General features: G+C 42.8%; 2 protein-coding genes and 1 long non-coding RNA gene across 5 annotated transcripts; 1 reads left to right on the top strand and 2 right to left on the bottom strand.

Moving 5' to 3' along the window:
• Positions 1-1,752: 1,752 nt before the first annotated feature.
• On the bottom strand, positions 1,753-17,574 carry LOC136017502 (uncharacterized). Of its 3 annotated transcripts, none has more exons than XR_010613946.1 (4): positions 17,489-17,536; positions 16,822-16,885; positions 15,006-15,065; positions 1,753-2,276 (listed from the first exon to the last, which is right to left on the bottom strand). It is a non-coding gene; the product is annotated as an uncharacterized LOC136017502 (long non-coding RNA). The 3 variants fall into 3 exon arrangements; XR_010613945.1 differs by having other exon boundaries at positions 1,753-2,273; XR_010613944.1 differs by lacking the exon at positions 16,822-16,885 and having other exon boundaries at positions 1,753-2,273; positions 17,489-17,574.
• A 60-nt stretch (positions 17,575-17,634) lies between these two features.
• Positions 17,635-20,432, top strand: MAD2L1 (mitotic arrest deficient 2 like 1). The gene is made up of 5 exons (XM_065685811.1): positions 17,635-17,787; positions 17,954-18,100; positions 18,258-18,378; positions 18,984-19,087; positions 19,602-20,432. The coding sequence occupies exons 1-5, from the start codon at positions 17,712-17,714 to the stop codon at positions 19,772-19,774; spliced, it is 621 nt and encodes a 206-aa protein (XP_065541883.1). The 5' UTR covers positions 17,635-17,711; the 3' UTR covers positions 19,775-20,432.
• Positions 20,433-22,029: 1,597 nt separating this feature from the next.
• On the bottom strand, positions 22,030-26,087 carry RPL7L1 (ribosomal protein L7 like 1). The gene is made up of 7 exons (XM_065685800.1): positions 25,813-26,087; positions 25,575-25,683; positions 23,520-23,683; positions 23,211-23,348; positions 22,962-23,071; positions 22,494-22,706; positions 22,030-22,243 (listed from the first exon to the last, which is right to left on the bottom strand). Exons 1-6 carry the CDS (start codon positions 26,070-26,072, stop codon positions 22,498-22,500), a joined length of 990 nt encoding a protein of 329 aa, XP_065541872.1. The 5' UTR covers positions 26,073-26,087; the 3' UTR covers positions 22,030-22,243; positions 22,494-22,497.
• Positions 26,088-26,420: the final 333 nt, after the last annotated feature.

Genomic DNA, 26,420 nt, shown 5'->3' with positions numbered 1-26,420 from the left:
AGCTGAGAGGAAGCAGAGCTGCTTGCTCCAGCCCCAAACTGTGCAGGGGCCTCAAGCTTCCCCTCCAGCTCATGAAGGAAAGAAGGAGGCTGTTATCCCGGGAAGCTGTGAATTTGTGACAAAAAAAAAAAAAAAAAAACAACAACAAAAAAACCCAAACAAACAAACAAACAAACAAAAAAAAAAAGGGAGGAAAAAGACAATTAAAAGCAAGGGGCTTCCTCCTAAATCTGTTGTCCCCATGGAGAACTGCTTTGCTGTCCTGCAGGAGGCTAATGAGGAAATGCACTTGCACCAGAAACAGCCAGCTGATGCACTGGTAAAGATCTCTACTGGTGCTGCCAAGAAAAAGCGCCAGGTCGTAGTAGTAGGGGACTTTACTTTGAAAGGGACAGAAGCACTCGTCTCTCTTCCTGACCCAGTCTCGAGGGAGGGATGTTGCCTACCAGGGGCATGGATCAGGGATGTTACAGAGAGGCTGCCTGCTCTAGTAAGTCCCACAGACTATTACCCACTCCTAGTGATCCATGTGGGTGCTAGGGATATAGATACCAGTAGCCTGGGGACCATAAAGAAAGACTACAGAGCCCTGGGAGAGGTGGTTAGGGGCTCTGGAGCTCAGATAGTCTTTTTGTCAATTCTCCAGGACACAGGGGAGGACCTAAAAAAAGCTAGGAGGATTAGCCAAGTTAATAAATTGTTAAAAGGGTGGTGTCATAGTCAGGGGTTTGGGTGTCTTGAACATAGGACTGAAGTTTGTAGGCCAGGTCTACTGGGGGCTGGTGGAGGTGGGTGGATTGATAAAGAAGGGGAAGAGCAGTTTTGATAGGAGGCTTGATCGACTGGTCAAGGAGGCTTCAAACTAGATGTGTTAGGGGAGGGGGGCATCATTCCATCCCAACATACCCAGTCAGTTGCCAACACCTATATTAAATGCTCAGAGCAATGTAGATATATTCCAGATGCTCCAGCCAAGGAGCCGGCTTCATTTGGAGCTCGGCTCAGATGCCTCTATACAAACGCCTGTAGCATGGGGAACAAACAAGAGGAATTAGAGATGTGTGCACGTCTACGGGGGTATGATATAATAGGCATCACAGAAACGTGGCGGGATGGCTCCTATGACTGGAGTGTTGGAATGAAAGGTTACAGGCTCTTTAGAAAAGACAGGCCCGGCAGGCATAGAGGGGGAGTTGCCCTTTATGTTAGGGATAGGCTGGAGAGCATGGAACTCTGTCTAGGGACAGGTGAGCAATTTACAGAGAGTTTGTGGGTCAGGTTTAAAGGGAAAACAGCCATGGGAGATATTACTGTGGGGATCTGCTACAGACAGCCTGATCAAGGAGAACCTGTGGATGAAGCACTCTATAGACAGATAGGCACAGCCTCACGCTTGCAGGCCCTTCAGGGGCTTCACAGGGGACTTCAACCACCCTGATATCTGTTGAAGGGACAGTATGGCCCGGCACAAGAAATCCAGAAAGTTCCTTGACTGTGTGGAAGACAACTTCCTTCTGCAAACAATAGAGGAGCCGACAAGGAGAGGTGCCATGCTTGACCTCGTACTCACCAAAAGGGAAGGGCTGGTTGGAAATGTGACACTCCAGGGCAGCCTTGGGTGCAGTGATCACGAGATGGTCGAATTCGAGATCGTCAGGACAGTTAGAAGAGCATGCAGCAAGCTCACTGCCCTGGACTTCAGCAGAACAGATGTCGTGAAAGGAAGACTTGGACAACTCAATATGAGTTAACAGCAAGCTTCGTTTATTGGGCTTCTACCTTCGGTTAATATAACAGTGAATATGCAAATACTAGGCACTTGGTTCTGCCACAGATAAGGCATTGTGTAAGCTCTATATTTTTGCAGCTACACCGTGCACCCCCCCACCATCCTCCTTCTCATGCACTTATCACTTAGTGTCCTTGGCTGTGATTGGTCATAGTATGTTGCTGTTTGCCGGTGTCCTTCAGTTCCTCATTATCTGGCGTGAGAGGTTTGCACCATGTTCTACACAGATGTCTTGTTTCAGCTCGTTGATGGGAACGTGACCTTTTGACCTTTTTCGACAAGCCAATCCTCCACAAACAGACTTTGGCCTCTTCAGGAACCTGCTTAGTAAGGTTCCATGGGATATAGCCCTGGAGGGCAAGGTGGGGCCCAAGACTCTTGGTTGATATTCAAGGATCACCTGTTACAAGCTCAGGAGTGCTGCATCCCAACTAGAAGGAAGTGTAGCAGGAGGGCCAGGAGAACTCCTTGGATGGATAAGGAACTGCTAAGGAAAATTCAAAGGAAAAAAGAGGCTTATAAAAAGTGGAAGCAAGGCGGCCTGGGAAGAGTACAGGGATGTTGTCCGGCAAGCTAGGGACCAGGTTAGGAAGGCTAAGGTCCAGTTAGAATTAAACTTGGCTAGGGATGTTAAGGATAACAGGAAGGGATTCTATAGGTACACAGCAAATAAAAAACTGACAAGGGACAACGTAGGCCCCCTCTGGAAGCTATCGGGAGTACTGGCTACACAGGATTTGGAGAAGGTTGAGGTTCTGAATGACTTCTTTGCCTCGGTCTTCACTGGCAAAGGCTCTGACCACACCACCCAAGTCTTGGAGGGCAGACGCAGGGACTGTGAGAATGAAGACCTTGGGCTCACTGTAGGAGAGGATCTGGTTTGAGACCATCTTTAAAATCTGAATGTGCACAGGTCCATGGGACCTGCGGGTCCTGAAGGAGCTGGTAAATGAAGTTGCTAAGCCACTGGCCATCATATTTGAAAAGTCATGGCAGTCAAGTGAAGTTAATGACGACTGGTAAAAGGGAAATATAACCCCCATTTTCAAGAAGGGGAAAATGGAGGACCCGGGGAGTTACAGACCGGTCGATCTCACCTCTGTGCCTGGCAAAATCTTGGAGCACATTCTCCTGGAAGGCATGCTAAGACACATGAAAAACAACAAGGTGCTTGGTGACAGCCAGCATGGCTTCACTGAGGGGAAATCCTTCCTGACCAATTTGGTGGCCTTCTATGATGGGGCTACAGAACTGATGGAAAAGGGTAGAGCAGTTGATGTCATCTACCTGGACTTGTGCAAAGCGTTCGACAACTGTCCCACACAACATCCTTGTCTCTAAATTGGAGAGACATCAATTTGATGGATGGACCACCCGGTGGATAAATAACTGGCTGGATGGCCGCACACACAGAGTTGTGTGAAAAAGACCCTTGTTACAGTGCCCTCCTGGAGCACACACCCACAGCAAAGGAACAGCAACAGTCTCCCTCCAAAGACAAATACACATAATTCAGGAGATTAACTCAACAACTGAACTGGAAGCAGCAGAAATTACGTAGCAGTCATCAACCAAATGACAGAACTCGGTTTCCAAACAATATAGCACTTTGATCCAGACCAGATCCTTGTATCTGTTTTAGGACAGGTATCTGCTGGTTTGTAAACCAGCTATTGCCATGCAGAGAAAAGAAGCTGTGCATACTTTGGGCATCTAGGATGGGGCTAAGAATAAAACTAGAGTAACACTGGCAGGAAGTGGGACTCCACAGAACAACATTAGTGCTGAGCTGGGACTACCTGGCACTACAGATACCTTGCACTTGGACTGCTTCATTTACCCCACTTTAGCAGAGGCTTTGTACCACACCATGATAGTAATAGGCTCTGCAAGCGCAGCAAAGACTTCTAACTAATTTTCACACTGAACAATATACTGAATCAAAGGTTTACCTCCTTTTTTCCTCTTCTTCAATAAAAACAGCCCAAAAGACTGTGCTCTGCATTAATAACAACTAAACTTGAGGCTCTTCCTATCTGAATGCCTCTATTCTTGTTCCCCCTTTCAGCACTAACAGTTCAATAGATTTACCAATGAGCCTATCCCCGCTAGGATAAAATGCACTGAGATAAGATGAACATAAAGGGACAAGAAAAATCTCTGCCAGAAATACTTAATAAACCTTTTTTATAGCATTCACTGTAAAAAAGCAGGCTTATGTGCTAAGGTTGATTATTGAAGAAAAGCTGCTGTTTCAATAATTTGTAAACAGAAACTTTTACATGAGCATCAGAATGATTTATTGAAAAATAAATACATTTACTGAGGTGTCCAGTTTGGGTAACATTAAAAAGTAAGAGAAATATCATGTTACACATATCCTGTATCCTTGTTGCTTCCTGTGAGTTACTGAGAGACATCTGGCTTCATAGGTATTGTGCCAAAGCCTGTTCCCATTTTCATGAATATAAAGATAGTGTAAATATACCGGTTTCATTGTTTAACTGTTAGGGCACAGATGAGTTACTAAGCATCATTCTTGAAGGTATTCTGATGTGGGGTTTACCATGTCATGAGTAGGCTGAAACCTTTCACTCCTTATTAATCACATGCAGTGTTATACTGGCAGAGTTAACTCGCACAAGTGTTCAGGAGAAAGAAGAGACTTAAAGAGACACAGAACATGGTCAAACTCAAAACCCCACTATCAGACACCCAGCTGCATAGCCTATTATACAACCAGTTAGGATTCTTGCCACTACTGAGACACTGTTCTGTTAGGTGTTTTGTTTTCTTGCACAGGAATAACCAACATCGTCTTCACTTTACAAATATGCCAGACTTTGCTGCCAACCTTTCCATCCCCAGGTGCTGAAAGGAGCAGAGCCACTGTGCCGTCACTGATGGAGAAGAGGACACTGAGCCTATTCGAAGAAAAAAGTAAAATGTATGCCTCTAGCAGGCTTAACACATCTGTGGATCCCTGAGGTCTCCCCTGTTCTGCCAAATTTCATATGAAAATTAAGAGACTTAAAGTCTTTCTATGATGTGTACGAGATGGCTGGGGCTATGAAATCTAATACTGACAAAAGACAAAGAAGACTGCTTAGTACCAGAGTGCATAAGATGGCTATGGTGCATAGTGCCCAAAGAAACCATAATAATAGGGGAGGCACAACATAAAAAGACCCACTTAATTTACTAGGATTTTGAAGCTTCCTCTTCAGAGAAAAAACTGGTAAGCTCTTTATCCAGAGCTTTCCTGTAACATTTTCATTAATGATCTGGATAACGGGGCAGAGTGTGCCCTCAACAAGTTTGGAGATGATACAAAACTGGGAAGAGTGGCTGGTGCACCAGAGGGCCATACTGCCATCCAGAAGGAGCTGAAGAGGCTGGAGAAATGGGCTGACAGGAACCTCATGAAGTTCAACAAGGGGATGTACTTTTGTGGGAGAATAAAATAACCCCTATGCACCCGCACATGCTGGGGGCCATCTAGCTAGAAAGCAGCTTTGCAAAAAAGGATCTGGACACCAGGTTGAACATGAGGCAGCAATGTGTCCTTTACACAAAGAAGGCTAACGGTATCCCGGGCTGCACTAGAAGGACTGTTACAGCAAGCTGAGGGAGATGATCTTTCATCTCCACTTGGCACTAACGAGGCTGTGCCTGGAGTGCAGGGTCCAGTTCCATGCTCCCCAGCAACAGAAATATGGAGCTACTGGAAAGACTCCAAAGAAAGGCCACTGAGATTATGAAGGGACTGAAGCATCTCTCCTATGAGGAAAGGCTGAAAGACCTGTGACTGTTCAGCCCAGAGAGATCTCTATACTTGGAGATATTCAAAAGTCATCTGGACATGGTCCTAGGAAATTTGCTCTAGGTGACCCTGCTTGGGCAGGGGAGCTGGACAAGATGACCTCTCCAACCAAGCAGGGGATTGTACAAGATGACCTCGTTTACAAACTCAACCATTCTGTGGTTCTGTGCGGAAGATCAACGGACAGCACGCTGATTAATATAATCAGAAACTGACCTTTACTGACTTCAGAGTACTGCCTTTCATAGCTTCCAAGCTTGGTCCCACGCTTAAGCTTTATAATGATTGGTTTCTACACATAATGCAAAGGCATCTGATTGCTTCCCTCTTCAGCATCTGGGAGCTGTTTCCCTCCTGCAGAACTTCCACATACGTGGCCACAGAAGTAATCTGTGAACTAGGCAGTTAATCCTTACTACAAACTCTAACCAATGGCACGAGTTCTGGATCTCTCACGTGCCCATTGTTTGTTAAAAAGCTCTCAACAGTTCTGTATCTCCTTCAAAGTGCTAGAAATAACATGTGTTATGAATAAGTACATGTTGAATTACATTCTCCTGGGTTCGGCAGTAGCAGTCATTTTTCTCCTTCTTAGTAGCTGGTGCAGCACTGTGTTTTGACTTTCGGCCTGGGAACAGAGCTGATAACACTGATGTTTTAGTCTGACCAAGGACTTTCTGAGTCTCATGCTCTGCCAGGGAGGAGGGGAAGCCGGGAGGAAGCAGAGACAGGACACCTGACCCAAACTAGCCAAAGAGCTATTCCATACCACAGCACGTCATGCCCAGGATGTAACGGAAAGTTACCCGGAAGGGCTAGTGCACTGCGGGGTTGGACTAGGTATCAGTCAGTGCTCAGTCAGGGTGGGGTGAGTAATCGGTTGGCTGGTGTTGAGGTGTTGTATTCTCTTCCCTTGTTATTTCCTTTATCATTATTATCACTGGTGGTAGCAGTAGTGATTTGTGTTATACCTTGGTTACTAAACTGTTCTTATCTCAACTCGTTAGAGTTGTATTCTTTTTGATTCTCCTCTCCATCCCTCCAGGAGTAGAGGGAGGACAAGAAGGTGGGGAATGAAAGAGCGACTGCGTGATTTATGGCTGACTTTGTTTAAACCATGACATACACGTATAAGCTTTTCACTCTTATTATCTGAAAAAATCATTACAGAAAAGGAAACCAAATCCATGAGAGCAAGTATACATATATAAAACCATGTCTGAGATAGAGTAATACAAAAGCATAAAACACAGTAAATGCAAATGAGGAATATTTTTAACTTGACTTGTGAATATTTCACTGCCACACACCATGTAAATTTACACCTTCCGTGGTTCCTTACATTATTCAGAACTTTACTTTTCGCTGGGCACTGAGGAAAAACTTTTAACAGAATCACTGAAATATTACCAAAAGTAGCCCATAAATCACTAAAAATTGTTTTTATATTCCCAGAGAATGAACAGCCAGTGTATCAAATAGAACGGAGGACTGATGGGGAAGGAGTATGTTTTTCTAGGAGCAGCTATTTTGCTTCACAAAACAGAGCCCAGTTATAAAAGGCAGCCCTCTTCCAACATAAGCATGGTTTCTAGTGTTCCACTTAATAATACAATAAAGCAAATACAAGAAAATACATTCTCAAGCACATAAGTAAGTAGCAGCACTTTTACCATACACAAGAAAAGACTGGATCTATAAAATCTCACCTTAATGCCATTAGAGATACTGGCAATTTCACACTACAAATCTCAAGAGGAAATAAAAGAAACATGCAGTCCTAATGCAACATTCGCATAACATGTCCTTCTCCTCCACTCAAAGACAATGAGAAAGAACCAGAAAAAGAAAGGGGGTTAAAAAAAAGGTCATGACATGGTTGAGTGGGGACTGATACTGCCTGTTTTAAGGAACACCAAGAGACATTTAACACAACAGAAATACTCTGCATAAAGAAAAGCTGAAGTTGCAGTAGATGAGTCAGTATTTTGTTTCAGACCAATACACGCTGTCTTACAAGTTTTGGTCATTATTCATTACTACTGGGTCAGGAGCTGTTTGTGAATTAGAACTTGATTAAGTTTTCCAAAATGCTTTTAAAATCACAAGAATTGAATTTTAAAGGTGAGAAGTGTTTCAACACCTTCTCAGAAGGTCTGCACTGTCATCTGCACACAAACACAAGTTATTCCCTTGTCACAACAGCTCTGACTTGAGCTGCTCTGTAAATAGTTACAGATGATTTTTATGAGCTTTTAATATACTGACAGTTGGCTAAATCATCCTTAATAAGGATGATTCACCATCTTAATTCATCATCTCAGGAAATGGGGCCCTGTAAATTGTTTGCCTACATCTTCAGGAAGTCTCAAAATACTGTGCAGCCAGTAGTCTATCATTTGTGATGTTTCTATGCAAGTTTAGACCAAATCATTTTCCAGTTCAGGCTATCCCCAGCAGCTGTAAAGTTCAGTTTATTCTAACAACACATATCAGAACAACTCTCTCAAGCAGAGATGGCTGATGAGTGGTGCCCATACAAACATCATGGAACCATTTACAAATCTACATTATTTATGGTACCATGACTACTGCAACCCCATCTTGAAGTATGTGAAATTGAAGAATGGTATTTTTTCAATGCTAGATGACTGTTCTCATATCACAGTATTAAATAAGTGAGTGTGGTCATCATCACCATCACATCTCTAGAAAAAGAAAAGTAAAACCTCCCCGCTCTTTAAAATAAAAGGATGTCAGTGAACAAGGCATCTCCAAGGCAGAAGTTGCAGAAATACAATGTACCTAAGTTGCAGGACTTACAAATCCTTTGTTGGAAACCTAGATCTAAGCTGATTAGCCCAAGTTAATACAAAGTCCCTGGCAAGCAAGGATGGAAATAAAACAGTGCCAACTCCCAACTGCAGTAGCCACAAGGGACAGCATCACCTTGTAAGACACCTTACAGTCACCCTGCATGGTCCCTGCAGCAAGCTTGTAACAAAAAAAGAAACCCTGGGCCAACATGCAGCTTAAGCAAAATGCACAGCAAACCAGTGACAGGACCCCTCAATGTAACCAAGTAACAGTTACCACCCAGTGACTTCTCATGCAGCAGGCCTTTCTCTCCACCTTTCTCTCCTGTTTTAATGGATTATATTGCATTTCTGCAAAAACTGAAGTAATGCTGCATTTAACAAAAAGTATCTATCTATACTCTGCTCTCATGAGACCCCACTTCAAGTACTGTGTGCAGTTCTGGTGTCCTTAAAATAAGGACATGGAGCTGTTGGAGCAGAAACAGAGGAGGCCACAAGGGTGATAAGGGGGCTGGACAACCTCCTGTACAAAGTCAGGCTGAGAAAGTTGAGGCTGTTCAGCCTGAAGAACAGGAGATGCATGCAGACCTCATAGCAGCCTTATAGTATATGAAGGGGGCCTACAAGGATGATGGAGAAGGATGCTTCATCAGCAATTATAGCAATAGGACAAGGGGTGATGGGTTTAAAGTTAAAAAAGGGAAGTTCAGGTTAGATATGAGGAAGAAGTTCTTCACTGGGAGAGTGATGAAGCACTGGAACAGGTTGCCCAAAGCAGTGGTAAATGCTCTATTCCTGGCAGTGTTCAAGGCCACACTGGACAGAGCCTTGGTCTGTCCAACAACATGGGCTAGTGTGACGCACCCCTGCCCATGCCAGGGGATTGGAACTAGATGATCTTAAGGTCCCTTCCAACCCTAACCATTCTATGATTCTATATTTATTATATTTTTCTTTTATTTTCTCAGACAATGTTAGATCATTGCTTAGGTTGCTGCTTCATTACGTGCAAGTCTATGGACTTCTTCACTAACATCTTCAAAGGCTTAAAAGAACATATCAGATCAAAGACATGCTTTAGCTCAGTGAATTTTCCTTGGTGGCAAGAGTTCTGTTAACCTTTAAATATCTATTCCTGGTCTACCTGTCACCAACCGGCAGACTACAACCAAGGAGTAGCTTACCTTGAGCAATAAAGCCATGTTTTCCCTCAAATTGGATTTCAAGGAAGGAAGACTGTAAGGAATAGTTAGCATCAAGCTGCTATTCCAATTACCAAACCATCTGGTTTACATTTTTATGCACCAAGCGACATCAGATCATGAGTTTTGGATGAGGCCATCCATTGTGCAGGAGATACAGATAACTAGCATGAGCTTTCAAGTATTGTTCTGCTCTTTTCTAATTTTTCACCTAAAAAAAATAGCCAGTGCTGACTAACACAACAAGCAGTCCTTCTGGGCTCACTAATGATACAGAAAATAAAGGGATTGTACTTAAGTTGTACTAACAAATCCTTTCTTCAGTTGTTTTCCTAGCTATTTTGCAGATGTTCCTACTGTCTACCCATAAACAATTTTTTAAAGGCCAATGGAACACAAAATAGTTTTCCCTGGTTTCTTAAGTGACTGAATCAATGACTAAACTCTAAGAAACACTTAGGCACTTATTTGATGAGTGATACAAAAATAATTAAGTAGGACTTTTCACCTTACATGTGATCTATGACAAACTGAGAGAAGCTTTACATTTATAGTGGAATTCTATAAGCTTGGTTTTGTACCTGATACATCCCATGCCTAGCTCAGTGCTGTTCTTGTGCAGACATCTTAATTGCTTTAAAGCTCTCAATTTTTAACAATCCATGCTACTCCTATACTGTGCATGCTTCTTCTGGTATTAACCAGCAGAGCAGAGGAGTTCTGATGAAGACATCACAGGAAGTTCAGAAGTCAGGCATTTGTCTCCATGCTACAGGACTGGACTTCCCAAAGCAGCAGTGTAGTGAGAAGTGCAGGCAGTGGGGAGGAGGGGGGAGGAATGGCTCAGGGCATAGTCCTGAGGTGGCCTGGGTGCCTCATACAATATTTTAGCTCATCAAATTGTCATGACACATTGGTGGCCATTTGGTCTTCCTTTTTTTTTAAAGAAAGGCATGCACAAATTTCTCAAAACACATGAAAAAGGATGTTTTTCTTGAAATAAATTGTGTTCTTTGAAGAATTCCCCCCTCCTTATGGGAATAGATACCTTCACCATTTTAAGCTGTCCAATACTTGGGAGAAAGAACTTGAATATTTGGCATGCCTGTTTTCAGTAATTAGTATTGTTCTGACAACTGGGCACCTAACTTGCCTGGTGATCTAACTGGACAGAAATATTCATAAACACTCTAATTTTCAAGATGAAATTAAGGAATTACTCATATTTTGCTTAAAATATTTCTAATGCTAATAATATACTTTTCACAATATATTTACCTCTTCAGCCATTATACATCTTAGGCATTATGTAAGCTGTACTGTATTCCTTGCAACACAATTAACTGAACAAGTCCACCTCTGTGCCTGGCAAAATCTTGGAGCACATTCTCCTGGAAGGCATGCTAAGACACATGAAAAACAACAAGGTGCTTGGTGACAGCCAGCATGGCTTCACTAAGGGGAAATCCTCCTGACCAATTTGGTGGCCTTCTATGATGGGGCTACAGAACTGATGGAAAAGGGTAGAGCAGTTGATGTCATCTACCTGGACTTGTGCAAAGCGTTCGACAACTGTCCCACACAACATCCTTGTCCCTAAATTGGAGAGACATAAATTTGATGGATGGACCACTCGGTGGATAAATAACTGGCTGGATGGCCGCACACACAGAGTGGCTCAGTGTCCGGCTGGAGACCAGTAACAGGTGGTGTCCCTCAGGGATCGGTGCTGGGACCGGTCTTGTTTAACATCTTTGTCGCTGACATGGACAGTGGGATTGAGTGCACCCTCAGCAAGTTTGCCGATGACACCAAGCTGTGTGGTTCGGTTGATACACTGGAGGGAAGGAATGCCATCCAGAGGGACCTCGACACACTTGTGAGGTGGGCTGATATCAACCTTATGAAGTTCAACCATGCCAAGTGCAAAGTCCTACACCTGGGTCAGAGCAATCCCAGGCACAGCTACAGGTTGGGCGGAGAAGAGATTCAGAGCAGCCCTGAAGAGAAGGACTTGGGGGTGCTGGTCAATGAGAAAATGAACATGAGCTGGCAGTTTGCGCTCACAGCCCAGAAAGCCAACCGTATCCTGGGCTGCATCAGAGGGACTGTGACCAGCAGGTCAAAGGAGGTGATCCTGCCCCTCTGCTCTTGTGAGACCTCATCTGGAGTACTGTGTGCAGTTCTGGTGTCCTCAACATAAAAAGGACATGGAAGTGTTGCAACAAGTCCAGAGGAGGGCCACGAGGATGATCAGGGGACTGGAGCACCTCCCATATGAAGATAGGCTGAGGAAGTTGGGGCTGTTCAGCCTGGAGAAGAGAAGGCTGCGTGGAGACCTCATAGCAGCCTTCCAGTATCTGAAGGGGCCCTACAGGGGTGCTGCAGAGGGACTCTTCATCAGGGACTGTAGTGACAGGACAGGGGGTAATGGGTTGAACCTTAAACAGGGGAAGTTTAGACTGGATATAAGGAGGAAGTTCTTTCCTGTTAGGGTGGTGAGGCACTGGGATAGGTTGCCCAGGGGGGCTGTGGGTGCTCCTTCCCTGGCAGTGTTCAAGGCCAGGTTGGATGAAGCATTGGGTGGGATGGTTTAGTGTGAGGTGTCCCTGCCCATGGCAGGGGTTGGAACTAGATGATCTTGAGGTCCTTTCCAACCCTAACTATTCTATGATTCTATGATTCTATGATCATGGTTATATACCAGAAGTGACACGATCAGAAAGCAATCATGAAATAACAATTGTCATCTAACATGCTGTGATTGTGTAACAATCAATAATCCTTATCTAGGGATATTTACTATGCTATCAATCTTCTGGACCCTTTTGCTTGATGACCCATTGACAGTCTAAGTCTCCACTGATAAATCTGTTCAATTATTCTTTAGAAGACCCACTCTGAATTTAAAGCTAAAGTGTGGTATACTTGCCTAGTAAGTCTAAACGAGTGAGAACTCCTTAGTTTTCCATTAATTTGTTAACAGGAAAATTTCAGCTGTGACAGGAGTTAATGAACTGGGTTAATATTTGTCTTCTAAAATTATCATCCTTCAGGTTGGCGATTAAGTCATAAAGAGCTGGATTCTTACCTGTTAACACTGCAACATGACATCATCCAGCACTATACAGTTTTCAAGGCTTGGAAAACTCATCAGTGTCTGCTCTTTCTGATTCTGAAACAGGATTTCTGTCTTCATTTGAAAATGGGCACTTATTAAGAATAAGTGTTCAACAGCTAAATTGTCTTTAGTGCAATAGCAAGGTTGCTGTTAAGGCAACATAAACATCAAAACCTGGCATCACATTAAGTATTTCCTTCATTCTGGAACAATGTTTTTTAAAACTAGCAAAAATAAATGAATCTAAAACTTGTCTAAAGCATGTGACAGTAAATTCACTCTAGTTCAAAACCAGACTGAAAAGGGTACAGATAACGTGTTTGGTGCCATCTCCCGGTAGTTTAGAGGTAAAACCATCACAAATACCTTGCTGAACTTTCTCCCTAGGTATCCTTTAGAAATATGTCAGGTCACTTTGCGAAGTCTACTCATCGTATTAGAAGTTATAGCACAGCTTATTAGCTCATACTTACTTAAAAAAAAAAAAAATAAATTCTTTAATACTTAAAATTCAAAACAAGCCTTCCTACTTGCATCACTCTTCTGCTGCTGTTGGTGAAAGAATATAGTACTGCTATTTGTAAGAATATTCCATGGCTCATGTTTTAAAAAATAGCAACATCCAACTTGAAAATATATGTTATAGTTATTTTGACAGTTAACACAAAGTACCTGTACCTACCCTGCAAGCTTTAATACTACTGACTGTTAGAAACAAATTTGAACAACAGCAAATTAGTTTTGTAATACAATGCCTATCAAAAAGTGCAGTATTTTACATTCATTCTAGAATTAATTCCAGATAATAATAAATCACCAAAGGTATTTTTGGGTGAGAGCTGTGAAGATGCAGTGGAAGGCAGTAAAGAAGCTCATGCACAGCAAAGTGGTTTAAAGATAGGTAAGTGATTTAGAGACTTGGAAGATTTAAAAATAACTCTTACAAAAAGGAACAGTGATGGTACTTGACTGTGCTGGTGGCCTACCCTGTGCTCAGGAAAAGCTTTTCCTTGGAACCACCCAAATGTCAAAACCTGTATAGAACCGAACCTAAACAGCTAATAGAGAAAAATATGTTTGACTAAAAAATCATGGCAGTTCTGCAAACTGACAACTGCTGCACCCAGTATATGACCTACAAACTCCACAAGCAGGGCTGAGGAAGCGAGGGAGCAGAACATCCAATCCACAAAAAAAGAATGAACACCTACCCCGATTTTTGAGTACTGGCAAGAACAGGGATAGACAGCATTCTAACAGACTAAGGAGAATTAAAGTGATGCACAGATAATAGGGAAGAAGGCGAAAGGGCTAGCTACTTCTATGGGCTTAAAAGCACAGAATCACCTCCTAAAATGTAGAAAGAAATTACTCAGAAGAGCTTGAGATCTACCAGAAAAAGAGAAGCACTAAGGCTCTGTTGGCCAAAGTAAGACTTCCTTTCTCTGCACAGGCAAAACTAGTTTTACTGAGGCTTAATATGACAATTTGTTAATGTGATACAAGAGCATTTGTAGCAAACAGAACATTCATTTTATAGACCATTTTGCTATGCTGGAAGGAGAGACCCGTCCACATCATCCTGAGGGTAAAACAACAACTGGGAATGAACTCTTGCAAATGGATTATGTCTTCTAGTCTGCTGAACAACTATGGGAATGTGACTTGGATTGCTTTAAAAGGATTGAAGGCATATCGGTGATCTGGATTGTTCCAGGTTCACTGTCGGTTGCCACGGGGAAGCAATCATTAAATGTTGCAAAAAAAGCCAAGCTAAACATGGGACATTTTCTTCCACATAAAGAGAATAAAAAAAAATAAAAATGTCATAACATCAAATTATAATTGAGAGACAGAGCAATGACTAGAGAATTATAAAAGACTTAAATGAAACACAACTGGGATTTCACATTCCTTATGAAAATTAAGGTTTTAGAATGAGATAATTAAAGCAAGGATAGCCAGCTCCTAATATGCCAGAATATATAACTCAGCCTGTCATCTTCATTTCTGAGAGTCCCATAGAGCTGGTCAGGAAGCCTGCTGTCAGCCATACGTATCATTCACTAACACATAGCAGTCTCCCCGCAGCCTTCCTCTTATTTGTAGTGGGACGTGCCCTAAACACAAACTATAGGTGGGTCAACATCACATGGAGTGTGCATACATACACTTTTACCAGTCACACTTGTCTGGGCTATGATCAGGTAATAATTGCAGACTAGTTACACGACAGATAAACACACAGTACCTGGGTGCCTCTGTTGGGGGATACTGGATTGACCTGGAAGAGAAGCTGAGTCACACCAACCTAAATGAAGTGGAGACAATAAAGATAAGTCTTGTGGATCTTAGGACTTGTAACAGGAAAAAAATGAGATAATCGGAGAACACAAAGCGAAGAAGCAGCAAACACACACTGCCAGATAACTAAATCTTCATGCAAGTGAATTACTGGCAGGGGAAAGTAGAGGCACATCTTGATGACATGAGAAGTAAAAGAGGTGAAGGTAACAGAAGAAATAGATTAAGAAAGACACTACTTAGTGGACTTAAAAGACTGACCTTTTCGAAACTAATTAATTGGCCAAGGAAAAATAATGTGTTAAAAGACAAAGGGAAATACTAGGAGCTGAGAAGTACTGAAAATATGCAGCTCCTGCCATTACATTGCAGCATATATAACTACTAACATATCATAAAAGGGTAATGTATTTCTCTAAAGAGAGAGAGAAAAATCAAAATAAAAAAAATTTAAAGGTGTTCTTAGGGTTGTTGGGTGTTTGTGGAGAGGGGGTTGCCTTCTGATTTTTGTTTGGGGTTTTTTTTTGTTGTTGAAGGCAGAGGGGAACATACGGACATCAGGGCAGAAACCAGTGTTAACTGCAATACAGAACTAGGGACAGAGAACTGATCCAAATATGTCAGGTTTACTGAAGGAAGCTCAGAATTTTAGAGGTACTGGGGATCACCAACTCTCAATACCTTTCAGATCAATGCTGGCAGAAATAAAGAAGATGCAATTAAATCTGATGTTAATAAAGATATCTGCCCAGTCACATCAACAACAGATCTTTAAGCCATCTACATTGAAATGTGGCAAAATACATCTAGTAAATCAAGAAGTATTTTGGCTTTTTTCTTCCATTTGGTTTTAACAGTAAAACAGCTAGACGAGAAATGTGCAATTATTAATCAAAAATAAGCAGCTCTCCAAAACAAGCAAGCAAAATGAATGAAAATTCAAGTGTGGGGGGAAAAAAAAGAAAAAAAAGTGGGGCTGGAAGGATGAGACCATTTTGGAACAGATGAAAAGTAGCACGCTAGTACCTAAGGTCTGAAGCAAAAACAGCTGATACAGCTCTATCTAGCTTCTAAAAGCTGGGACTCAGATGAAAAATGCTTCTACTACCATAAGGCTTTGAAATACAACAACGAAAATATTTTATTTGGAAGACAAATATACAACACAACCACTAATGATCAAGACCCAGGATAAAGGTCCTCTAGGTTAATAACTAAGTTATTCAGACTTCAGCATGATTTCAGGATATACTATTGGTTTTAATAACAGCACAGCGAACACTGAAACAAACTGTAATTCCTCTTAGAGCCAAAATTGGAACCAACAGAAAGTCTTACCTTTTTAGTTTGTTTTTACCATTTATTATGACAAAATAAACAATTGTGGCATTGACTCACTCTTTAGCATCTGGTCTACTGAACTATGTAATAACCAGGCAGTTTTTATCCTAGGCTTAAGTATCAGTTTTGAATGTCATTTTAATTTGAAGCCTGTTCTTATCCGTTTGTTTTAAGGTCAATAAGGACATCTAATACAGATATGCCGCAGATGATAATGTCTAATCATTCCAGAACCTTCAGAAAATTGTATTCAGTGAAGGATCTTATTTGCAGCTCTTCCATTCTCAACAAATCCATTAATTTTTCACTTATTTGCCTATTAGATTGATAGTATCCCAGCACACTACAGCTTCCACTCTTCGTGATTCTATATAAATATTTCAGCACTACACATGTACTTGCTGTTTCACTCTGTCTCTTACCTGCTAACCTCTGACAGTCTCCGTGTGATAGTTACGGCTAACTGCAGTGTTTTCCTTGCTGTCCCTGCAATAACACGATTGAGGTGATTTTACCAACTACCAACCGCCCTGTGGCAGCCTCACCACAAGGGCGGGTGTGCCCTGAGTGATGAGCTTGTGAGTTCCCTACATTTCCAAATGCCTCTTAAAACCTTTCTTTGCATGTTACGTTCTAACGTACAGATTTAAGGGAAAAGTGTGTTCCATCCGGCTTTCCGAGGTTCTTTCTGCCTGCCTTTTGACAGCATTCGCAGAACAGACCACTTCTATTTTCGATAGCGACTGCCCAGTTTACTACTAAAAACCACCCTTAAAAGAGGTACTCGCTTAATTTTATTTGCCCCTGTAAACTATCATTTTTTAAGTTCAGAAGTCCCTTCACAGGGACGAATGCATATGAACAGCCTCTGAAACCGACCTTCCGCAGCATTTCCATGGTGAGGACTCGCTCCACTCACACGCTTTCCCTCAGCTCCAAACAATAGCACCGCGAGTTGATGCAAAATTTAACAAGAGAAGACCCTTATTTCCCTAACAGATCGCTGCCGAACGAGCGCCAAGCAACGCCACAGCCCCACCCCACCACAAAACAACGTTTAAGAACTTTCCCTCATACTGCCTTACGCACCTCTCGCTCATAGCTCCCGCCAGGCATGCGCGCACGCCTTAAGAGTCTACTTCCCAACGGTCGTGCGCAAGCTGGGAGGAGGGAGGTGCGGGATCGATGGTGCGCGTGCGCGGCGGCTGCTGCTGCTGCTGCCGCCGCCTGAGGGGCCGGGAAGAGGCGGGGCGGGGCGCGGCGCGGCGCGGTTTGAACAGGACGGCGGGGAAGCAGAGTCTGCTCAGCTGCCATGGCCAAACAAGTGGGTCGGGATCAGCAGGGCATCACCTTGCGGGGCAGCGCCGAGATTGTCGCCGAGTTTTTCTGTAAGGGGCTGCCAGAAGGGACTGGCAGGGGGCTCCGGGACCAGGCTGGGAAAAAGAATGGACTGGCTGCTAATAGGCCTCTTGTAGGGTGACATGGCCGCCGGCAGGGACGGCGGACTGGTTGCCTCACACCCCCCCCCTTACTTTCCCCTTCTCCTTGTTGCAGCCTATGGAATCAACAGCATCCTTTATCAGCGGGGCATCTACCCCCCTGAGACTTTCACCCGCGTCCAGAAGTATGGGCTCACTCTCCTCATCACTACTGACCCAGAGCTGAAGAACTATCTCAACAACGTGGTAGAGCAGATGAAAGGTGGTGGAGGCCTGGGGCAGGCTGGGGAGCTGAGGGGGGTTCTTCAGGCTGCCAAGCTAGTACTGCTGGCAGAAGGCTGCTCTGCCCTTCTTGACATGTTTCTGCCAGTGCTTCTCATCTTTTGCACGCTGCAAGTAACTGCTGTGTGTTCTTTCAGAGTGGTTGTACAAGTGCATTGTGCAGCGCCTGGTGGTGGTGATCTCGAGTACTGAAAACAGTGAGGTTCTGGAGCGGTGGCAGTTTGATATCGAGTGCGACAAAACTGCAAAGGATGAGAAGTAAGTAATGGTGCTCCTCTACATCTGCTCTTCCCTGTATCTAGTAGCTGTGCAGATATAAGACGATACATGCCATGTGTATCTGTGCTGTTCTGGTTCCTCGGAGCAGTTGAGAGAGCTGTAGTTCACTGAGCATGGGAGATGTGTCTTCAAACCTTACAAAGCCTTCCTTCTTTCTTACTGCTCATCCTTATGTTTGTAAACTGTAAACTATATGAAGCAAACATAATCCTCACGTGATTTTTTTTTTTCCTTCTGTAAAGCATGAGATCAGGACTTGATTTTTAATCTTCAACAAAGTATATAAAATCCCATACCAGGTATATGCCCTTAAGTACTACTACTTTGCGTTGTTACATCAAAATGTTTTTATCCATTCTGGACTGAGAATAAATGTCACAGTTCCTTACGAATACTGTGAAGCTTCACAACAGTAAAGGTAAACTATCACTTAACTTTTCTAAGCCTACCTATCCTAGGCCATAGTCACTACTATAAAAATTCTGTAACAGACCAACAGAGCTGAATTAGGAGAACTATATTTGAAGAAAACTGTCAGGATGGTAGAAAGTTTCTTTCTTAACAGAGTTTTCCTATTTTTCCAGTGAACTGCGAGAAAAATCTCAGAAAGTTATTCAGGATGAAATTCGATCTGTTATCAGACAAATCACTGCCACGGTAACTTTTCTGCCACTGTTGGAAACTGCCTGTGAGTATTGACTTCACTGACGATATTGGTTACTTCTTCTAGAAACTTCAACCTTCCTACTTTAGAAAATATTTTCTGCTAACTTTGAGGCTTTTTGGTTATTACATGTCATATACCACCACATTTCTGGGACCACATTTTGTTAGACTGAGACAAGGACAGAACTCAGAGTAGCTTAACTAAATGAAACTAGTATATGTACTCTGAGGAATGTAAGCTTTCACAAATAATTATTTTGCGGCTAGCTGTGGACAGGCTTGTGTAAGTAACTCTTGAATTCATATGAAGCGCTCCACAATTATTTTAACGTTTTAAAAAAAACCCTTGCATCACACTTGCTTGAGAAAACTAAAATGGCTACATATGAATATAACCAGGACTTGTTTTTCATGTTTCAACTATTATTTTTCCCAGAACTAGTATCAGTGTAATTTCTGTGAACCTTGGTACACGTCTCAACTCTAGAAGATGTGCCATCTTATGCATGAGTTAATTTGTTCCCACTTACTTACAGGTGCCTTTGACTTGCTGATATACACAGATAAAGATTTGGCAGTGCCAGAAAAGTGGGAAGAGTCAGGACCACAATTCATAGCCAATTCAGAAGAGGTTCGTCTTCGTTCCTTCACTACTACAATCCACAAAGTGAACAGCACAGTGGCTTACAAAAAAGATTCCTTCCCATAAGCTATGGGGCAGGGGGTTGTACATACCCTTGTATAGTTTCTGTTCCTAGGGTAGCTAAGTCATGAACACATCATTACTGTTGCTTTTGCTGATACAGAAAAAAGGCGATGTGTTTATGATGACATGGGGTAACACTAGACCGAGCTGACACTGTTTCTAAAGGTCTAAATAAGGTATTTGTTATGATATTTCAACTCTTATTAATATGAGCTAAATTACTAGCGCTAAACATTCACATTAATAGAAAAACTGCCTGAATCTGAGATTAACTGCTAGAATTGTCCTCAGATCCTGCTACTTCAGTATTTTTTTTTATAAACTGCTACCTATTAGCAGGCTTAAGTTTACTCTCAGAAAATCTCACTCCTGACATGCCAGTTTTTTTGTGTAAAAGCCTGGGCTGTTTTATTACCAGAAACAATCCTAAAACTAATTGGCAGAACAATTCCAAAGTGACTTGTACCTCTTTACCAATGAAAGCAGCTTGTTTATCAGGAAAATCTTACAGATGAAGCCTTGTATATTGATGACTGTTGGGCTTGAGACTGGGGGATGGTGTTTTACTAAGTATGTGTATGTCTCTACTGTCTGTCAAGCAGTCTATGTCTGTAATTCTTGTTCTACAAAATAAAGGTTGAAACTGTATAGCGTTCTCTAATTCAGTCTGCAGTACTTCATCCTTTAGCTGGTTTTATGAATCCTACATTAAGTTTACAACTACTGTAGAACTAATCCCCTAAAGGCATTGTAACTTTTCCCTTTCAGTCTCAAAATGAGTGCTGTGGAGTCACTCTGAAATCCATTCATGGATTGTTTCCCCCACTTAAGTCTTCAAGGAACAGTATAGTCACAGTGCCGGAATGATTTAGCACAGTGCCTTCCATATTTGTTAAACAGCATTCCTCTTGTGTTATTTGCTCATTTTTACACTAGAAGAAACTAGAGATTTAAAACCAAAGGTTTAGGTTCTTCAGTGTTTTTTGTTCATGTCCTTCACCAATCTCTGCTGAAGCAGAGTATTTACCTCTTTCCACTCTTCTAGAGCCATATACACACAATTCTTCCTGCTATAACAGTGTATTTTTAAAAGTTTATTAAAAAAACCCACAACTTTAAACATATACTCTATCACTCTATTACAAAGTTTCTGAGCTCTTTATCACAAAATAGCTCGCTCCAGCAGTGTGAACCTAACACAAGTGAAAATGCAGCCTTTTGTAAATCACTAGCATGAAAATAATTGCTTTTTAAAATAAATAAAATCTAGGTACTTCAAAAATGTTACACTGTTCACTACTAGGGCTTGCACTGCAGCAACAGAGGAACACCTGTTTCCTTCTGCCTGTCAGCAATATATGTTGAAGAGATGACTGCACCACCCCTTTAGCCTTAAGGAAGTGCACTTCAAGGCATGAAGCTTCAAGTGTTTCCACTGGGGAGTACAGGATGGAAAGTGTGAGCGGAAATCAAATGTACATTTAAATAAGGAACTGACAACCACTGCTTTATACCAGATATTGATATACTATTGTACAAGGGAATATATGGATGTATGTACAAAGGGGGTTAAGTAAACCGTACAGAAATGTACAAATGTCCATACAAGAGAATATATAAACCATACAGGGGGTTATACAAGGGGATACCAAGTTAAACTGCTTGACTGCTTAACATTTATATTGCTCAGCAAATACCTGTCGTGCTTACCATGCAGTACTAGAGCATCAGCTACTGATAATGAAAGACAGTTACTTAATTCTCGTAAAAAGCAGCTTTTGCAACTTGGATATTAACCAGACTCCTGAAGACTCCTAGAGAGCATGTGCAGCAACAAAAGGTGAAACATTTAGACTGAAGAAAACTCCCTTCATCCTGAGACCCCTGCCCAACGACCACCAGGAGGCACTGCACATGCACAAAGGACTTTTTGCTCATTATAATTCGAAGCGGGAATAAGACATAAATATGTATAGATGTATTGAGTAACCTAATGCATATGATTAACTTTAGAGGATAAATGTAAAGGGAAGACGCCGCTGAGGTGCGCATGCCTTTGGAGGAGCTATCCCCCATGCGCCTCAGCTGAATAAACGCATACCTACTTTACAACTTTTAACAAGTTGTGGAGCTAATCCGCGTTATCAATATGAGATCAGGAAGTGACAGGTATAGAGCCAGCAGTAATGAGTATTAAAAAAAAAAAACCTGTGTTGCAGAGATGCAGAAGTCAGATTGTTCCAGGGAGTTCAAGTCACTTTTTCCTTGTACCAAGCACAATTTATTTGCTTTAAGAAGGACCAGCCCAAAATCCCATCTCCATAACCAGCTGTGTATTTTTAATTTATAGAGAAAAGTACATAAAAATATATACAGTCAAGAGCTAGAGTATATCACTGGACAGAGATAACGTCCATGAGAACTGCATATGAGAAGGAACAGGGTCCAAATCCTTAAGTTTTCACAAAGACCCTGCAGAACAGCAAAGAAAAAAAAGAAGTCACATGAATGCAGTCTCCCAGGAGCCAGACCCTTATGGAGGTATCCAACAGATTTGCTGACACCTAATGGGACCCACACTCTCCATTATTTTCCCTACCATACACATCATTTCTGTAGAGTGAAGAATCAAAAAGAAGCCCCCCTCATGTTCTGTGGCAGTTATTCTTAGGAAACTCAATAAAGGATAAGATTCAGAAGTTATACAACAGGCATTCCTCACCTGACTAGTTCAGCTGACGTATAAGCTGGTTGATTGCTTCGCCTCTGCAGCCAGGCTTACCCATTTCCTTGAGGAAACCTACTTTGTTACGTGAAGCATGGCGAGCCACTGACAGATGGAATGGCCAGAGAAAATTCGTGACTTTCTTGAAATGCTTCCCAGCTGAATGGATCTCATGAATAAGGTCTTCCAGGCAAATAATACCACAGTCCCCTGCAGGGAAAAAAAACAAAATTAAAAAACAGTCAACCAGAAATCAGTAAAATAACAAAAAGCTGCCTGCTCCCTCCTGCCCCCACCAAGATGTACTCAAGACGCCAACTTTATTATCTCTCCTCACACTACATCAGAATTGCCATTCCTCCATATACAGGTATTGCAAGTTTTTCCTCCCTCCCTCTTAGGTCACATTACAAACTCGTAACATCCTCCTCTTCCCTCAATTCATTTCTTCATTCTCCTCCTCACCTAAATGTTCTTCTATCAGCATATTGTCTGTCAGAGGCATCCTCTTTTTCTTAATCTTGGCTTGGCCCCGTTTCAGGATGAGCTCTCGTACAGATTTCAGGTTAGGGTGCCTGTACAAAAGAAAACATCAGATCTTTTAACAAAGAGACATGAGACACAGGGAAAGCCTATCCTACTTCTCTGGTGGCAAAGTGACTAAGCTATGACCTTTACATGCAAACTATTCCCAAGTCACAGACTGGTACTCACCCCCACGCAACATACGGTTCCACAATCCGCAGCATCTTCAGCAATAACGGAGTCAGTTTAACAAATATTCCAGTAAAGGTTTTTCTGAGCCGCAGCAACTCTATCACTCTTCTTACTCTCTTGCTCACCCCCTTAATACTGAGTCAGAAAACAAATACTATTAGTAACCAGGTTTCTCTAATACAGCAACAAAAGGCCTCAGATTACCTGCAAGGAGGTATGTCTAGGTTGATCATGCTTCCTTTGCTTAGACATGACAGCTATACATCGTAGCAGTAATAAAGGGAAGGAGTAACACAAGTTTCTTACTCTGCAATACGCACAACAAAGGCTAGTTTGTGCTCCTGAGGTACAGCCATCTGCGCAGGTCTCTGTTCCATGCGCCTCAGCCGGGTGTCATCTCGGTGTCTGCGCCATGAATCTCGAACAAAAGCCTCCAGGCGTTTAAACTGGAGCTGTTTTCCCTTCTGGTGCTAAAGGCAAAAGGATAAAAGGTCATCACCATTCCCAGCAGTCTGAGGGGTTTGCATCTCCAAAGGCCAAGAGAAATTCAGAACTTGATGAACTATACTCTTCTTACTTTTCTCCAGAACTGGAAGAAAATAAAATTGGTAATCTAAGCCCAAAACAGACAGAACTGAGGAAAACCATACAAATTTACAAGTAGCTAGCTAGAATTCATATACAGTGAACTGACAGTTTTTCCCCTCAAGAAAAAATATACACTAGAAAAAGCAGAACAAGACCTATAATACTTCTAGGCATAGCAGGCATAGGAGAAATCAAATGGAAGCATCTACAGCCACAGACAAGACAGAGCTTCACAACTGCATACACAGCTCAGCCAGTCACTGAGAGAGGCAGAAACAACATTATGTGTCTGCAGAACAGATGCTACAACAATACCCTGGTGTGACTCAAAATTACCATCCCAAAGAATAAAACCAGCTTTAAAGTCCTCTTCTACTAAGGCAAACAGGCAACAAAACAACCAACATCCAAGCATTCAAATAACTATTAAGTATCACTAACTTAAATACAGAACATCCAGAGCACTTAGGGAAAAAAAAAAAAATCAGAATTATGGGAAAATTTAGAGCTTTTTTTTTTTTTTTAAGATATTTAAATGCCTATCCTTAGCTTAGCTCAGGAACAAGTACATCCACCTAAATCATATGGTAACTACCTTGCATATTCAACTCCTAATATTTTACATGCACTACTGTCTAAATTATATGTTATTTTAAATTAAAGAATCTGATGTTATGTGTCTTCTATTTCACCTTAGATATTACCTATAAAATCATTCTGAATTTTCAAAACGAGAAGCCCTATTCAAAATCTCATCACTAAGGTAATTTTTCTAATTAGAATCTTACATGTAGCTATTTAACATTATTGCTTATGCCTCCATTTCCACCTTAGAAATACAGCAAGCTACTGAGATATTTAAAAACACAAATGCAGTATCTATCAAAAATGGCTGGAGCTTTGCACATAACTGCATCAACTCCAAAGAACAGTCACTGGGAAAGCTTCAAACCACTTCCAAGACAGGCACCTGCTATATTATCTGAGATATAGCAGGACATTTCTGAGCAATTCTTAAATATAAAGGTTTGCTGTGCTCTGCAAGCCTGGAAGCCACATGATGTGTGCAAGGAGTCTCTGTATTAGGAACACGTGCCACCCTACATGCAGAAAAAGGATTCATGATGACCTATGCTCTAACAGATTTATCTAGCTCATGACAGGCAGCTAACTCTAAACGTGCTCCAGAAAAGCACACCTTCTCCATCAAGGTTTATGGTGCAAAGGTGAACTAGTTTCAGACAGTGTTAATCCCACGGCAACAAAACAACTCAGGAGCATTACATTTTATCACGCGTGGCTTTACACACAGGCACCCTGGTAATCACTGATCTAAGAGGAACTTCATTAAGCTCGTGTTTCAGTATAACAAGCCAAAAAGTTCTGCCCTCTTTAGAGGCTTCAGAGACACACGGAGAAAATGCTCAAACCACTTAAGAAATGGACTCAAGCTTCCCCTCAAGAGACAACCCAAAGGATCATCCTGCTATCAATACAGTGTCAGCACCTAGCTTTTGCCCACCCTCAGGGCTCGGGCATCCCCCTCGCAGATAAAGCTCATTACTCAGATCGTTTCTAAGCCTGCAGGGAATCACGATTTCCTCCTCCGAAAAATGTGGACAGACGGCTGCTGCAACGCTGCAGATCCGCTCTGGACTGCAGTTCCTTACAACCAGGCTCCTGCCGCCAGCCGCCAACTCCTCCACGCGTCAGCTCCCGGCTGCAAAGCCGGGCCGGGGACCGCCGCCCCGCATTCCTCCAGCGAGCCCCTACCTTGCGCTTGTTGAGGAGCGCCTGCTTGGCCTGGGTAGCCTTGATGGCCTGGTAGACCTTCCTCTTCTTCAGCAAGTTCTCCGGCACCAGCGGTATCCGCCTCCTTGGCCTGCGAGGAAGGAGAAGCCGGTCACATCCAACACCACCGCAGCGCCCAGCCCTGCCACCGCGCAGTCCCCGCGGATGGCGGCGGACACCCACTCCGCCGCCACGCCACGCCACGCCACACGACACTCACTCTTCCTCCGCCATCCTGCGTAGTGCCACTGCCGCGCGTGCGCCGAGGCTGTGTGATGGCCGGCCGGGCGGTGCTCTGCGGCTCCTCCCCGCCTTTACCCAATGAACCTGAAGCGCACCGAGGCGTTCGCATGGGAAGGGGAGCAGCGGGGGAGACTGGCTCCTTGTTATCCCGGCCGTACTGTGTCGGAGGGGAGGAGTGCGGGGGTAGTGGCGGCTCTTTGAAAGCCTAGAAGCTAACGGTGAACCCTGGAAAGTCATCCTGCCTCATCAGGGACTGCTTTGACACCAGATGCCTTCTCCACCTCGCTTCAGAGCTCCCAAAGAATGCTGGATGAGAAAAAAAGTAGTAATAAAATAATTTTAAAAACGTGTTATCTGTAAGTCCCCTCAGCTCTTCCAGCTCGTGTGGCAGCCCCTGCCCATGCCATGGTGACATTGTGGAGGCAACCAGGATAGGAGCTCCCTTCTCCCATACATTTCACTGGTACCAGGCAGAAATACTGGCTGCTACGTGGCGGCGGGACAGCTGCCAGTGTGGCTGCGCTGGAAGTTGTGCATCAGGCTCAGACCTGCTACGTGTGTTGTGGGAGCAAGATAGAATCCATA

The sequence above is a fragment of the Lathamus discolor genome, chromosome 1 (assembly GCF_037157495.1).
Source record: "Lathamus discolor isolate bLatDis1 chromosome 1, bLatDis1.hap1, whole genome shotgun sequence".
In the NCBI taxonomy this organism is placed as follows: Eukaryota; Metazoa; Chordata; class Aves; order Psittaciformes; family Psittacidae; genus Lathamus; species Lathamus discolor.
This window is presented reverse-complemented; position numbering and strand designations above follow the sequence as displayed.